At 38.2% G+C, this 16,590-nt stretch overlaps 1 protein-coding gene across 1 annotated transcript; it reads left to right on the forward strand.

Moving 5' to 3' along the window:
* The first annotated feature begins 93 nt into the window (after window positions 1-93).
* LOC121867268 (propionyl-CoA carboxylase beta chain, mitochondrial-like) lies at window positions 94-11,559 on the forward strand. The gene is made up of 10 exons (XM_042367138.1): window positions 94-315; window positions 1,645-1,758; window positions 2,673-2,798; window positions 3,228-3,374; window positions 3,579-3,886; window positions 4,034-4,239; window positions 7,123-7,331; window positions 7,847-7,924; window positions 10,343-10,463; window positions 11,105-11,559. Exons 1-10 carry the CDS (start codon window positions 118-120, stop codon window positions 11,224-11,226), a joined length of 1,629 nt encoding a protein of 542 aa, XP_042223072.1. The 5' UTR covers window positions 94-117; the 3' UTR covers window positions 11,227-11,559.
* Window positions 11,560-16,590: the final 5,031 nt, after the last annotated feature.

Consider the following 16,590-nt stretch of genomic DNA (forward strand, 5'->3'; position numbering starts at 1 on the left):
AATTTATTATATTTTTTAATTTTACTATCAGAGGATAATTTATTTTCTCTGTAGAATTTGGTAAAGCGGAGTAATACATGGAGCAGCTGCTGGTGTGTGTGACGTCAGGAGGTAAACATGGCGCTGGCCCTGGTGAGGAGCTCGGCCGGTGGTCTCATGAACCATGGAGTCTTGGCTCTCCGGGGGAATAACACGAGCCTGCTGCGGCACTGCTCAATCGCCCATACTCTACAGATCCGGAATAACATAAAGAAGAAACGGAGCGAGGCTCTGCTTGGCGGAGGGCAAAAGAGGATTGATGCACAGCATAAAAAGGTAGTTGTAAGGGTATTAATCTATTTTGTCCACGTTGATGTACAAATGTTACACCCGTGACATTTGTAGATCATATGTGACTTAGGTAAGTTTTACAAGTGGACAACCATGGATTTTAACATCGGAAAAACACATTGCTCAACAACCAAAAAGCACCTAACCTAGGTTTAGGTTAAGTTAACTCGACGATTTACACTATAAAAACCCATTTTATTAAATCAATTAGGTAGTGGCAACTACTAATTATTTACCAACTTGAACTTTTAAATACATGTAAACCCCTTTTTAACACATTCTGGTCTTTAACCAAAAACATTGTAATAACTTCTCCACTCCCTCTTTTCCTCCTCTCTTCCGACTTAATAACTCTTTAGCCAAATCTCCCCTTGACAAAGCCAATCTCTTTGGCACCTTATTCTCCTCTAACTCCACCTTAGATGATTCCCACTCTATCCCTCCTCCTCCTACTGAACCACTCTATCCCTCCTCCTCCTCCTACTGAACCTATGTACCTTCCTATAATCTCCATTCGCAGGGTTGCTGGTGTGTTATCCAGGTTGGATGTGAGTAAGGCGCATGGACCGGACGGAATACACCCTCGTGTTCTGAGGGAATGTGCTGAAGTTCTGGCCCCTTTGCTTGCTCACCTCTTTCGCATTTGCCCCAAAACCCAAACTTTTCCTTCTTCTTGGAAGCATGCCTTGGTTCAGCCCATCCCAAAGATGGGTGACCATTCTAATCCCTCTAACTATCGCCCCATTGCCCTAACTTCATCCCTCTCTAAGATTTTCTAAACTATGTTGAACTCCCATTTTCTCCACCACCTTGAACGCCATTCTCTTTTGTCGGATCACCAGTATGGCTTTCGCCAGGCGAGATCTACTGGTGATCTGCTCTCTTACTGCACCCATCTTTGGTTATTTGCTCTTAGGGATTATGGGCAAACTTCCATGATCAATTTGTGGTGTTACAGTATTTTGAGTCATGCATAGCCATGGTAATTTTATTTTTATTTTTTGTATGTATCCCAATTGTTTTATGTATGAAACTTTAGCTCAGTAAGGTGAGATATGCAATACAGGTATTTATTTTATTTTCCTTATGAAAAGTGTGTTATATATTGTTGTGTGTTTCGGGCAGAGGTAAATTCCTAGTGCTTCATTGCCTTATCCTCCACCTGCTTGTCCTGCCTTATCTTTACAGTCACCACATTTTGCTCCTAAGCTTGAATTACTTTTAGTCATCTTGGGTTACATGAAGTTAATGGCTAAAGTTGAAACTGTAACTTGAACCTACCTTAAATTTTCACCAAATTGAATTTGTCATTAGGGCAAGTTAACAGCTCGAGAACGGGTGGAGCTACTATGTGACCCAGACAGCTTCGTGGAGTTTGACGTGTTTTCTGAGCACACCTGCACTGACTTCGGCATGGAGAATCAGAAGGTGAGCACCATTGTTTTTATACTGTAGTTGTATACAGTAATAACATTGTGAAACTATGCACAATTTGCCTTTTCACGGCCATTTATATGTAAAGCAGATGTTCAATTGTCTTTTTGGTCATGAATGATGACATCCTTCTACACCGGTCCTTCGCTGTGTACAAAGTTCTCTCCTGAAAATAGCCTTCAGAATACAACCTGACCAAAACATTTGCAGTTGGTGTTAAATTGCCAACATTTCAAAGATAACACCAAGCTGAGTGGCTGTAGACTTGGGGTGACCCGAATTATGACCTCACATGGTAAGTTTTACTGCCACCGACACCAGATTATAAGGGGAATGATAGTTAGGTTAGGTAATCACAGGTGCTGCCTCCACACACCCTGCAGATGTGAGGTGAGATGGCAGGAGTTATTACATAACATGATATGGGTTACTGCCATTGACACCAACCAGAAGCTGCAGTTGACCCTTGGATGGAGAAGGGTGAGGGTAAAAAGCATTTGGATGGACACAAGTGATCTGTAATTAACACAATAAATTTGAATGTTCTATGATGTTTATTTAACTTTTCCCATAAAAAAAATTCACTTGCCTGGGACAAGTATATCTTCCACATAATCTGCACAGCCTGTGTTGAAGACTAAGTAATACAATTGGTAAACAGTTCAGAGAAACAATACTTATCAAGGGATGAGAGCATGGGTGAATGGGATAAGTAGTCTCTGGGTAAATACAGGTGTTTACCTCCCCTTTTAATTTTCTTTCATTAACACTATGTGATGGACCCGGCAAAGTGAGGTAAAATGGACCCCATACGAAGGCAAGGGGTTCCTGTGCCTATGGATGTCATATTTAGTGGTGCTACATAGCTCCATTGGATATTTTAATGATGCCGAGCCTTGTTTTCTCAGTTTCCAGGTGACTCTGTCGTGACTGGTCATGGTTTCATTCATGGTCGGCTGACTTATATATTTAGTCAAGATTTCACTGTGTTTGGGGGTTCACTTTCATCTATTCATGCAAAGAAAATATGTAAGGTGAGTTATAAGGTCAGGTGGTGATGATTGTTTTGATGTAATATTGCATAGTAGTACTGTAGTAACAACTTGATTTAACACTTTCATAGAGAGTTCATATTTCCTCTTTTGCTTTCAGCTATGTACTCGAGTATGCCTGTACGTGTAGCTCATTTTCTTTATTAGATACAAGTGCTCGGCAACAGTGTGAAAGACTGTTATATGCTGATAATGTTTTAATGCCTTATACAAAATACTTATTCACGTTGAAAATTCTTTGTTTCTCTCTTCTTAAATTCAAAATTCAGTTCGGTAATTCAAGTTGTATGAACCATTAAGTGAAATGTATATCCCAATTTTCCCATTTCATAGCTTCAAAATTCCCAAGAAAAACTTTTGTTAATTAGGAATTCCTGTTCTTTCATATTTCTCATTTCACTATTCGATTAGATAATGGACCAAGCAATGCTAGTGGGGGCTCCTGTGATTGGTTTGAATGATTCAGGTGGAGCTAGGATTCAAGAAGGAGTTGAATCTCTGGCTGGGTATGCTGACATCTTCCAGCGCAATGTTATGTCATCGGGTGTTGTCCCACAGGTACAGTTTATTATTACATGTATTGTTATTACTAAGATTTTTAGATAAGAATTGCTATACTATATCTTCCTTATATGGTTATTTTTGTTTTATATTGTACTTTAAATTATAATTATTATTGATACAATACTGTATCATCATCTGACCATTATAGCAGGAAAAGTATTTGTATAATTGTTTTAATTTTGTGTTTTAATCTATCAGATCTCCTTGATTATGGGCCCATGTGCTGGTGGTGCAGTGTACTCCCCTGCCTTGACTGACTTTACATTTATGGTTGAAGATAGCTCTTACCTCTTCATTACTGGCCCAGATGTAGTCAAGGCAGTCACAAATGAGGACGTGACTCAGGAGGAACTTGGTGGAGCTCGTACACACACCACGCTCTCTGGGGTTGCTCATAATGCTTTCCAAAATGACATTCATGCGTTGCTTAACCTAAGAACATTCATGGGTTATTTGCCACAGAGTAACCAGGACCCATCCCCTATCAGAGAGTGTGATGATCCTTGGTGAGTGGATCACCATTAAAAAGTATAAGATGCTACAGCTGTTTACTGGAAGATCTTTTAAAAAAAATTTTTTTTTACATTTCTGAAAGATTATTATCATTGTTCTTGTATAATGGGAACTGCTGAGAGAATAAGACTTTTTCACAGGGATCGTGATGTACCTGGGCTGGACACAGTTGTACCACTGGAATCCACGGCCGCTTACAACATGTTAGATGTGGTCACTGGCATTGTAGATGAGGGTGACTTTTTTGAAATTATGCCTAACTATGCCAAGAACATAATTATTGGATTTGCACGCATGAATGGACGTACAGTTGGTATTGTTGGCAACCAACCAAAGTTTGCTGCAGGTTAGTGGGTTCTGATTGTCTTGTAAATGTGGGATTTGTCTTATTAAAAAGTGGATGGATGTTGGGATGGTTGATTTTACCAGATCTATTTGAGGAATACCCTGTATTACTATCAATGTGTCTGTCTGTACATTATGGAAACAAAAGAATAAATTCACCTCATCCAACATTTTAAAATGCAATATTACAACAATGTACAGGGGACCCCCCAAATTCACGGGGGTTATGTTCTCAAAATGGTCATGAATTGCCAAATCCGCGAATAATATTTGCGGAACGGGGTGGGGGTATATTTTTACTTGTGTACAAAGAAATGTATATTCCCTTTATGTATTTGCCCTTATAGACATACAAACACACAAAACACATACAAATCAATAATTATTGGATAATCCGCTCACAAATAATCAGAAACAAAATTATTAAAAATGCTCTATTAATAAAACACTGTACTGTAATAGAGAACGGACGGTAGACTCACATTTTTAATAAATTTGTTTTTTATTATTTGTGAAAGTATTTTCCCAGTATTATTTATTTGTATGTGTTATGTGTGTGTGTCTACACACACACACACACACACACACACATTTACAATACAGTACAGGTAAAGGAAATTACTGTCTCTAGAACGAATGGCTCCCTGTCCCAGCCGCAAAAATGTCGGCAACTTTAAAACTACCCACAGACATTCTTGGGTACATCCAGGGTGTCATCCGCGAAGTAAAAATCCGCGAACTTGGGGCCTGTATGTACCATACTGTGTACAGCATGCCCTTAAAATTCGTGGGGGTTAGGTTCTCACAATGGCCGTGAATAGCCAAATCCGTGAATAACATTTGCTAACCAGGGTGGTACATTTCTACTCGTGTGCAAAGAAATGTATATTCCCTTTATGGATTTCCCTTAGGACAATTATTTATTTTACCTGTATTGTATATACAGTAAATCCTCGCTTAACGTCGTGGTTACATTCTTGAAAATTTTCCCCAATGACCCCCTGTACCTTGGTAACAAAATACTAAATTCCTCGGAGTTATTGTTGATGAGAACTTAACTGGAGAAACCACATACAAGCCATTCACAGTAAAATCAATAAACAGTGCGGTACTGTATCATGTATCACACTCGACAGTCACTCACTCTCACAGTAATGAAAGAAATATATCATGATCTTGTTTACCAACACCTGATTCACTGTCACACACTATTGGGGGCCTCTGGCTCTTCAAAAATGCAATCCCTGGTTACTGCACAAAAGAAACAGATCACACAAAAGAAAATTTTGCGAAATTGAAAATTTTAAAATTCAAAGAAATTAACACCTGCTGCTGTGCCCTCTTTGTTTACAAATCTATCAATTACTTGCTTGACAATAATTATTTCCAGTTCCAGAATAATCAGAGATACAATTTTAGGTAACCAGGGCTACTAAGACCCCCCTCCCCCCATGCGCTCCTCTCAGTCCCAGACCTCCATAAAACATGGTGTGAAGGTGTGGAACAACTTACCCTCTCTCATCCAAGCAAAGACTATGCTCCCTTCCTTTAAATCATATTTACAGTACCTGCTTTTATTGTACCATCAAAACTGTTTTATCAGAAATTATCATGTAAATAGATAAGTAAATTACGATTGCAATAAATATATTTGCCAACTAGACATAATTCTGACAGCTCTGTCATCTTATTCTACCTTAATACTGTACAACCCATGTTGTACTGCTTCCCCATTATACTTATATTTTTCAATTCCAGTGTAATTTATGTATATACTGTACTTATAATATAAAAAAATAAAATAAAAAATAAATAAAATAAATAAATATTGAAGTGGTAACCATGGTAACACTATGAGATGTTCTTATTACCACCATGCTATTCCAGATGTTACTAAATGTTACATCATACTTCCGTGAGATAAATGTTTAGTATATATCAGGTGCCTACAGGAGAGCTCAGGTTCTCAACTGGCTCAGCCATGTTAATATTATTATTATCCACACTGTATCTGTGTTTTTCTGGCTAAATAAACTTTCAATTCAATTCATAAGAAATAGATAAAATACGCTAGTTATGTTCCCCAGCCTCCCTTTGCCCCATAAAATACATTACATGTGCATAAATTCAATGGAATTTTTATAGAAAATATATATTATACATCCATAAAGATAAATAAACTAAATCATTTTGTATTGTACTCACTGATAGGCAGAGGTGGAGCAAGTGTGTGGTGGGTTTAAAACCCCATTTTTGTAGCAAGACTAAGGGTCTTGCATTGCTTTTTCACAACACTAGCATCACTAACACTTGATGGGCGCTTGGAAGCCATTTCGAATGGTTATAGTACAGCATTTATAGCAAAAACACTCAAAGCACACACGTACACTGTGGAAGCCTAACAGACTGGGGACGCTGTGATGCTCCGCGGGAGAGCGTAGCACGCCAAGATGAGAGAGGTTGATGCGCCATACATAGTACTGTAGTCCGTGACGACGTTATAATGAACTGGTCGGGACATTGTCGGAATCATGGGTATCTAAAGAGTAGCGACGTTATAACGAAACAACACTGTCGGCAGCAACATTAAACGAGGACTTACTGTACAGGTATGTGTGTGTGTTTGGAGAGAGACACACATACAAATAAATAATTATGGGAAAATCCTCTCACAAATAATCAGAAACAAGACAACAAAATGTATTAAAAATGTGAGATTATTGCTACTTAATGAATTAGTCCCACCCTACTAATGTTTAAAAGGATTTCTCTGTTTCCAACTCAGTTGTATAATCCAAAAGTCACTTAAGTGACATGCTCGACCATAAAATCTGATTTCAGAATGAATCCTTTACTTTATACTTTATTTGTTCTTATTTTACAGGTTGTTTGGATATCAACTCCTCTGTAAAAGGTGCAAGATTTGTGCGGTTTTGTGATGCTTTTAACATTCCACTTGTGACATTTGTGGATGTGCCAGGCTTCTTACCAGGAACTGCTCAGGAGTATGGTGGCATCATTCGTCATGGTGCAAAACTTCTTTATGCATTTGCCGAAGCAACTGTTCCAAAGATTACAGTCATTACTAGAAAAGTAAGTATTTACCATACTTTTACTTTCAGAGTATAGTCATGTACAGAAATTTGCTCCCCATGGTGAAACTGAGTCACATGAATTAATTTACAACTGATTTACCTTGACTGTTATCTGGTGAGAGACACCTGCTAACATTTATGGATATATTTCATGTTCCTTGTGTTTCAGTTTCTGCATATATGGGGCAGATTAGGGAATACTTATCCACCCTTTCACTGAGCTGGAGAACAGAGATTTATTGTAATGCCTTGTGGAATTTTATTATCCTGTTCTCCTACAGTCTTCTTACTTACATTGTGTTTTACCATCTTGACCTTAGTTCAGGCCTGCATATTGTTACTGTAAGATACAATAAACTACCATTAACATTGCTTTGTGTGTGATACTTTTTATTCTGTCTAGTTGGAAGTGGAAATGTTTTTGTTTAATATTGTGAATATTTGTGAGTCATACCTGTTTTGTAAACTCTTAAGTTTTCCTTTTTAGTGTATTGAAATTTTGTTTACTTACAGGCATATGGAGGGGCATATGATGTTATGTCTTCCAAGCATTTACGTGGAGATATGAACTACACTTGGCCAACAGCTGAGGTAAGACATGTTTATAATATACAGTATGTAATGTGCCATACAAGGTACATGTATATTGAGATTTTGTTATGAATGTAAACAGTACAGCATGCCCTTCAAATTCACAGGGGGTTAGGTTCTTAAAATGGCTGCAAATAAATAACATGTGTTTGCCCTTAGGACACTTATTTCTTTTACCTGTATTGTATATGTGTGTGTAGACACACACACACACACACATATGCTTAAGAACAGCCCAATCCCAACCATTATAAAAATTATCAACAATTCGTAATCAACCAGTGTATGTACAGGTACAAATTTACCCCCCGCCAATCTTACCTTTTTGCACTGTCACTATGTTGAAATGCCCAGTAGTATTTCCTTCTCTTTCTTCTTAATGTAATGGATAGTTGATTCGTTGATGCCATACTTCCTGCCAAAGGCGACAAAGCTTTGGCCACTCCTAAGTTTATCCAGCAGTTGTATCTTCTCCTCTTGGGTCATGGCCTTTTCTCTCTTCACTTGTTTGGGCGCCTACCCGCAGCTGGATGAAGGTGGTTGAGGGCGTTTGGGAGCCATCATAAGCACGAGGATCACAGTTGTTAAGAGAGCGGAGTAGCACACGCGTGAGACAGACAAGTGTTTATCCCGGAGTGGAGTGAGTGCGCATGGGCCAGCTTCCCGGGACAACAGAGACACCTTGCGGGATGCCACAAAACTCGCGCGCTCCCCGTGCAGGCCACGAAAATGCCAGCAACTTTAAAACTACCCGCAAACATTCCAGGGTGTTTTCCGCGAATAATAGAGGACTGCGAATTATCCGGGCATATCTTAAGTAGCTATATTTGCATACATTTGTGTCAATGATTACAGTTAGAACCCTATTTATGAAGCATCAGATTAAGTATTTTTTATATTACAAAAAAAAATTATTCCATGCTGTATACAGTGATGTCACATAGGGTGGAGAGGTAGAGTTTTGGAGGGATCTGTTTGAAACTTGAAGGGCATCATCATCTTGGGTTGGTCAGTTTGGCACTGGGTAGTTATTATTATCACAAAAGAAATATGCATGTGCTGTTTTTTGGTTGGCCTTCAGGTCACAGGCCAATCCTGCTAAAAAATATTATTTCAAGGGTCAATTAATATTCGTTATTCCTTGTGTGACTTTATGATCATGGGGAATCAAGACCAGTTGATATACATCTTATACTGTACTCAAAGATGGGTATGCACAACTTTTTTTTTTGCGCCGCAACTGTAACTCTGCTGAAATAGTTACGCCGCAACCATTTTCAAAAAGTTTCGCAGCAACGCGCAACTTTTACAAAATTAAATAAACAAATACTAAAATAAAAAAAATTGCCTAATTACAAGTAAAACTGGCCACAGTCTCAGTGGACTGGCTGTCAAGTCTCAGTCACTTCAATTTCCATGTCCTGGTCGGCAGGATCACTGCTGCCGGCCAGAGACTCCTTCCTCCTCGTCACAAAACAATCCATAATATTAGTAATAACAAGAAACAAAACAACAAGAAACTGACGCCTTAACTGCAGTGCTACTGACTGGTCATGATATGAATCATTCCCCTTCCCTTGCTGTAGTTGCCAAATTTCATCTTTCACATTAACTCTAGTTTCTTTCTAGAGTTTATGTGAAAGATGAAATCTGGCAACTACAGCGAGGGAAGGGGAGTGAGGGCACGACGGAGGGGGCAGGGGTGGCGAGGGTCTCAACTGGTTTACAGTTCAGAAATGTGCTGCCCGACCTGTATCATGTGTATGCTGAATCATTCCGTCAGAAACAGAAATTTTCGTACGCGTGACTCTAGGGATGCCCATTTGTTTATGCGGTCGTATTCCAATTTTCAATTATTGCCAAAAGAAAATTCGCGTTGTGCTTGAAAATGCTTCTAAAAGTTGTGCCGCAAAACTCTGGAAAAATGTGCTGCGCAACTGCACGCGCAACCAAAAAAGTTGTGGCATAAGTTGCACCGCAACTGCCCTCCTTTGACTGTACAAAACAAATATAATGTTTCATTTTATGATTAACTCTCCTGTATCAGATGACTTATACAAAAGTGTCATTTCTTTTGTAGTATAGTATTGCAAAACCTTCACAACACATCTTAGTCATTTAATATCTTAAAACACCTACGTATGCACTTTCTCATTCTTGTTGTATTCACCTCTTGCATTTAAAATTTTATAATCGGTTTTAGTAACACTTTTATCTTCTTTCTTTTCCAAATTCAGTAATTCACTACCTAAATTCAAGCAGCCAGTCCCCATATGAATAAATGCTTCATATTTTAAGGTGTGCCGAGACACCTTCCAATATACGTAGACAAAAGGTAAAGGTGAGTTATAACTTCAATTAGATATCTATGTTCAGTATTGACCAATCTATGAGAGCTAATACTTTGCTGTTACTCAGGTTGCTGTAATGGGAGCCAAAGGTGCAGTATCAATCCTTTATCGAGGGAAAAGTGATGTTGCAGAGATTGAAAAAAAATACATGGAGAAGTTTGGCAACCCATTCCCAGCTGCTGTCAGAGGTGAGTCAAATACTGTATACAGTACTATACTGTACTCTGGAAATGATATATAAATTTTGGAATTTAGATATACTGTACCTTCTGTTGTTTGTACAGTATAGTACATAATGTATTGGTAATGTGCCTACGATATAAATAAATATGAGATGTTCCAATATATGTGGTTGTAATCTTAGTGATGAGAAGAGAGTAATTAAAAATTTGATGAGTGAAAGAAACATGGATGTTGTTTTGTGTAAAACAAAAAATGAGAGGCGAGTTTGACAAGGAAAGAAATGTTGATTACAGTGAGAGCATACTACTATATATGAGGGCAGATGATCAAGAGAATTTCTGGAAAGAACTACACAATATAGTTGAGCTGAAGCTTTAGTGGTGGAGATAGAGTGATAGTGATGGGGGATTTGAACTTGAATGTTGATGATTGGGAAATGGAGAGGATTGGGGGAAGATGTGGAGTGTGATGAATGATTGGAATTGAGAGAAACATTGAAGTTTGCACTGCAGAGAGTTTAAACCCTTATACTGCTACTTATTTTTTCTAGGAATGCCTGTATAATTGATTTATATTTAGTACTTTAACAGATTCTCAAGAAGAAAAATTGGGGTAATTATACCCAAACTTTTGTTTACGATTACAGGCTTTGTGGATGACATCATAGAACCCCGTACCACAAGACGGCGTATCTGTCAAGATCTGGATAAGTTGGCCTCAAAGAAGCTTAGCAACCCATGGAAGAAGCATGCTAATATCCCTTTGTAATGCATGTGCATATATTTAAAAGGAACTGTGAAATAAGTGTTGTATAGTTTCCAATTGAGAGGTACAGTACTGTCTAACTGAGTAGATGATTAATAATGCAAATTAAGCTTGTATGTCAAATTAACTATACAGTATTTAGCTGTATCCTCAACTGTATTATTACAAACTAAAATATTTATTTTGAAAACAGGTGTAGTAAACTTTATTTTGGGTGACAGCATTAAACTTACAGGATGTACAATATTTAGTTTAAGCGTAGGACATCTTTTAGTGGTGTCATTTATTAGATTATTATTATTTTTTTTTTTAAATAAAAGAGATGCTATTTCTGCACTTCAGCCTTTAATTTCCCAGCAGGTGGGGAAATTATACAATGGAAATAGGCATAAATATAAAGGCAAGGTAAAATAACTTTTTACATTATCTCACACAGTCAATGTAAGTTGATGTGTAAGGAATTTTTGCAGCAGCATATATATTTTCTGGAAATTCTCTTATTGTGACTGGACAGTAAATGAATGAATGAGCTATCATGTGCTTGGATTAAGAAATAATGAAAAAATAATGATAATTACTTTATAATGTGTATTCAAGTGTAAATATATAAGGATGGAAACCGATAATATAATGTGTATGCAAGTGTAAATATATATAGATGGAAACCGATAATGATGATGCTTTGACTGTTGGAAGATTAGAGAACTAATATTGAAAAAATACTGTTTAATGAAGTGATGATTGGTTCGTGACAAAGTACTGTACTGCAGTGTTTATATTTTAGGAAAATTTAATTGTTCAGCAGCTAAATGGCAATACATTGATATCTCCATTAGCTGGAACAATTGGTGCAGAGCACCTCAGGGAATGAGAGATTCCGGGTAACGAGACGATTCTCTCAAAGACGGAAAAATTCGCCCATCCCCGGAATTTTCCGGGTTTCTGGAAAATTTTCTCGAAATTTTCCGGAAAATGTGCCCCTCGAAAAATAGTTACCAGTGCTGGAAAATTTTGGCTTTGGGAACGATTTTCTGAGAAAATTTCAATTCCGGTTATCGGAGAGTTCCAGGTTTGAGGGATTCTGGCTAACATATTACTTACAGGTACAATGTACAGTGTTTTTTTAATTATTGGTATTTTTAATTTTTCCCTCACATTTATTGGTACAGGTATATATTATCTTATTTGTCATAGGAGTTGGTAACTGGGGGAAATTCAGTTTTAGAGACGGTAATACTGTACTGTTAAGCGTGAGCTGTAGTGGTGGTGGTCACGGCCAAGACTTGGTGGTGTTGTCTTGCTACACATTATGTCTAGGATTATACCTGGTATTTCTCAAAAGCTAGGGTGCTATTATAGGTTGATTTAACAGTGAGTAAAAGGGAATAGGTTCCAATCCTTCATTACTCTTTACAGAGGGTCCTCGGATTACAAATGGATTCCTTTCCTGAGGACGTTCTCAAGTCGAAAATGTAAATAAGTCGAAACACATGCTATGTGCATACTGTACTTTCAGAACAATGTTTAAAATTCAACTACAGTGAATCCTTGAAAATTCGGACCTGGTAAATCTGGATTTCGAAAGATTTGGACAAAAATTTTGGGGGTTCTGGTCTAAGAAGCATTCCCAAAACAGAGCAAAGAGCATTTTAGGCCCAAGGGCGCTGGTTGACCGGTCGGTCGTGCTGGACACAGGTGCCCGAGGAAGTGGGAAACATAAACAGTTGTCTATTGTTGTTTGTGGGAAAATTATTTCATTCACTCTAGTAATGATACAATGTTTCTTATTATGTTATCATAGGTAAACGCATGGTTTATATAATTTGTTTATCACTGTGCCCGTCACCATTTTCAAATTAGACTAAGAGATATGTATTTCTCCCATTCATATTTTGATCGTATGCAAGTAAGAGGAGTGAGTGATTGCATCGGCTGCTGTTGTAACTCATCGCTCTACCCTGCCATGTTTCACGGGATTTACTGTTATTATGTTTACTGACACATACATAGTGCTTAATAGTGATTAATCATGGCATCTAAAGCAAGTGGTGGTGTGAAGAGAAAATATGTACATTTATCTGTTGTGCAGAAACCTGAGTAATAAAGAAGTTAGAGAGTCTGGTGTTTCAGTGGCTCGCATCTGTGATGAATACAGCGTGAAGAAACAAACTGTGTCAGACATACGTAAGGTCAAGGATAAACTTACCACATTTGCAATGAAGTATGATGTTGATGGTGCCAGTATGGCTAGTGCAAAGGAAGCATATGAAAGTGCCAAAGGATAAAGAGCTGGAAGAAGCAATGTACAAGTGGGACTACATTACTGTACTTTGGGTATTTTTTATATCATTATTAATCGTTTTAATATATTTTGTACATTAACCGGAAAATTCGGACAATCGGCTTTTTCAGACAGGTGGTCCCCCCCTTATATATGAACCTTCGAGGGTTCACTATATCATTGCTTAAGTCCTCATATACATCTAAATAGAATGACAAAATACAGTAAATGAAAGTAAAAAAATAAGTCAAGTAAATAAAATACCGTAAATATAAAGCTCAACCTCGTTCGTATCGGCGAACGTTTGTAAGTCGGGGACCCCCTGCATTGTGATGCTGGCTGGGCTGGTGGTTGCCATGTCGCTCCACAACAATAACAATGACCTGCAAGATGCCGTGATATTTTTTTAATTTTTAATGAATTTTTTTACAAGATTTGTGTCGCTATTCGGACGTGTTGTTACTCTGGTGTGGTACTCGGGGTCAAGCAGTGAGCTGCAAACCAGAGATATGATAATCCTAAGGTCAAAAGTAAAAATTTAATAAATATTTCTTATATGAGTGGTAGTTAGCCCAGGGATTGTGGGAGGAGGGACTGAGGGGTTAGTATTAGAAATCTCAGCAGCTCCAGTCTCCTGCATGTTGTGAAATTATTGCCAACTGGTAATGAAATTTTTTTTATTTATTAGAATAATTTTTATTTATTCCTCACAGTTACTGGTACTACAGTATACACGCGACCCTGATCCCTAGTAGCCTCGAATAATGATGTGTATATACTGTATATATATAAAAATGTAGTGAAAGTTGCTGGCTGGGAACACATCCCCTTATATGTGTGTGAAAATTACAATCCCCCTCACCTAATGCTCCTCGAGTACTTACATGACACATACAGTAAGTCCCCACTTAACGTTGTTTCGGTACTGTGTCGCGAAACTTTAAGAGACCAAAAATTCGTTTAACGTCCCGGTGATCCGATACTATGTCGTTTTGCGTATTCACAAACTACATTTTACAGTGCATCACCCTCTCTCGTCTGGCCGCGCTATGCTTTCTCGGCTTGGCGCAGTCTCAGTGCCTCGCCACCCTCCTCCTCCGCCATCCACCTCCTCTGCTTCACTACCCACCACACACTCGCTCTACCACTTCCGCCCATCAGTAAGTACCAATACAAACTTAGCAGTTGTATATGTATGCATTATTTTCTATAGAAATGGAAATTACTTTCTGTATATGTAATGTATTTCATGGGGCAAGGGAGGCTCAGGAACATAACTCCCGTATTTTATCTATTTCTTATGGGGAAAATTTATCGGCTTAACGTTGTTTCATATAACGTCGCGTTTATAGGAACGTAACCTTGACGTTAAGCGAGGACTTACTGTACTGCCAAGTGTCCAGGGGCTTTTGTCCACAACTGTACATTTAACTGAGTACCGGTAATGCTCTTTGAGGTGCCTTTAACTTTTAATACATTGTATTTTAACCTTTTGTAGTATAACTATGTACAGTACAGTAGGCTCTTCAAATTCGCAGGGGTTGGGTTCTCAAAATGGCCGCAAATCGCCAAATCCGCGAATAACATTTGCTGACTGGGGGGGGGTGGGTTACATTTTTACTTGTGTACAAAGAAATGTATATTCCCTTTATGTATTTGCCCTTAGGACAATTATTTCTTTTACCTGTATTGTATACAGTATGTGTGTGTGTACACATACACACGTGCTATAAGAACAGCCCAGTCCCAAGCATTATAAAAATTATCAACAACATGTAATCAACCAGTGTATGTATTCACTCCCAGCCAATCCTACCTTTTTGCACTGTCACTATGTTGAAATGCACTATAGTACAACCTTCTCCCCACTTAATTATTATTTATCATATTTGTATCACTTATGTTATTTGTCAATCAAGAGACCCATTCCCCAATTATGTAACTGGGTATTTTCAGCCTTCCAGTTGCCATGCCCTTTCAATAAACTATTAATTATTATTATTATGAAAATGCATACAAATAAATAATAATGGGGAAATCCTCTCACAAATACCATAATCAGAAACACAATAACAAAATGTAATGTAGAAAAAATGCGAGTCTTCCCTCAAGTTAACTCTGTGCTATGTTATTAAAGTTGAGTTGGTCAAGTTGCCATACAGTGCCAGCTGGGTTGATACTTAGATCAAACTTACAGAATTTCTTTCGAAGCCATCTAGCCAACCCAACATGAAGGATGTCGGTAATTGTGGTGTAATACTGTATACAGTACAGTACTTTTTCACAATATGTATGTACGATGGTGTATGCATGTAAATGAGTAAAATTAATGAAGAAGGTTACATATATCTCCCCAAAAATATGAGTTGAAAAAACCATAACACCTCAAAGCTTGGCCCAGTAGCCTGGTGGTTACAATGATGAGCTTACCTAGCTACATTGACATGATTAATCACTGTTAAGCACTATTCTATCAGTAAACACTAATAATAACAGTAAATCCAGTGAAATATGGCAGGGAGCGAGGAGATTTAAAACTGCAGACGACACTCTAACTAGCGGTCACTCACTCCCTTTGCCAGATGTAGTCAGGCGTACAGTACAATGGGAGATGCCAGGCATAGCCAGGGCGTACAGTACGTATGGGAGAAAAATATATTTTGTAGTCTACTGTGAAAATGGTACAGCTCATTGATAAACAAATTATGTAAACCGTTCATTTTCCTACGATAACCTAATAAAAAACATTGTATCATTACGAGAGTAAATTAATTAATATTGCCACAAACAAAAAATGACAACTGTTATAAAGAAATAGATTAATACTCACCAGTCCATGCTGGATGTTTGTGTAGATCCCATTTTCCTCTCCCCTACCACTGATGAATATTATGATGGTGGTGGTTGAGGGCATTTGGAAGCCATAACAAGCACGAGGAGCACAGTTGTCACGAGAGGAGAGTAGCTCACGTGCGAGACATACAAATGTTTCGCCCGGACTGAGCCGGAGGGAGTGGGCGGGCGCGGGCCAGCCTCCTGGGACAAGAGAGACACCTTGCAGGATGCCACAAAAATCGCGCACTCCC

Source organism: Homarus americanus, unplaced genomic scaffold (assembly GCF_018991925.1).
Source record: "Homarus americanus isolate GMGI-L3 unplaced genomic scaffold, GMGI_Hamer_2.0 scaffold32583, whole genome shotgun sequence".
NCBI classification, from domain to species: domain Eukaryota; kingdom Metazoa; phylum Arthropoda; class Malacostraca; order Decapoda; family Nephropidae; genus Homarus; species Homarus americanus.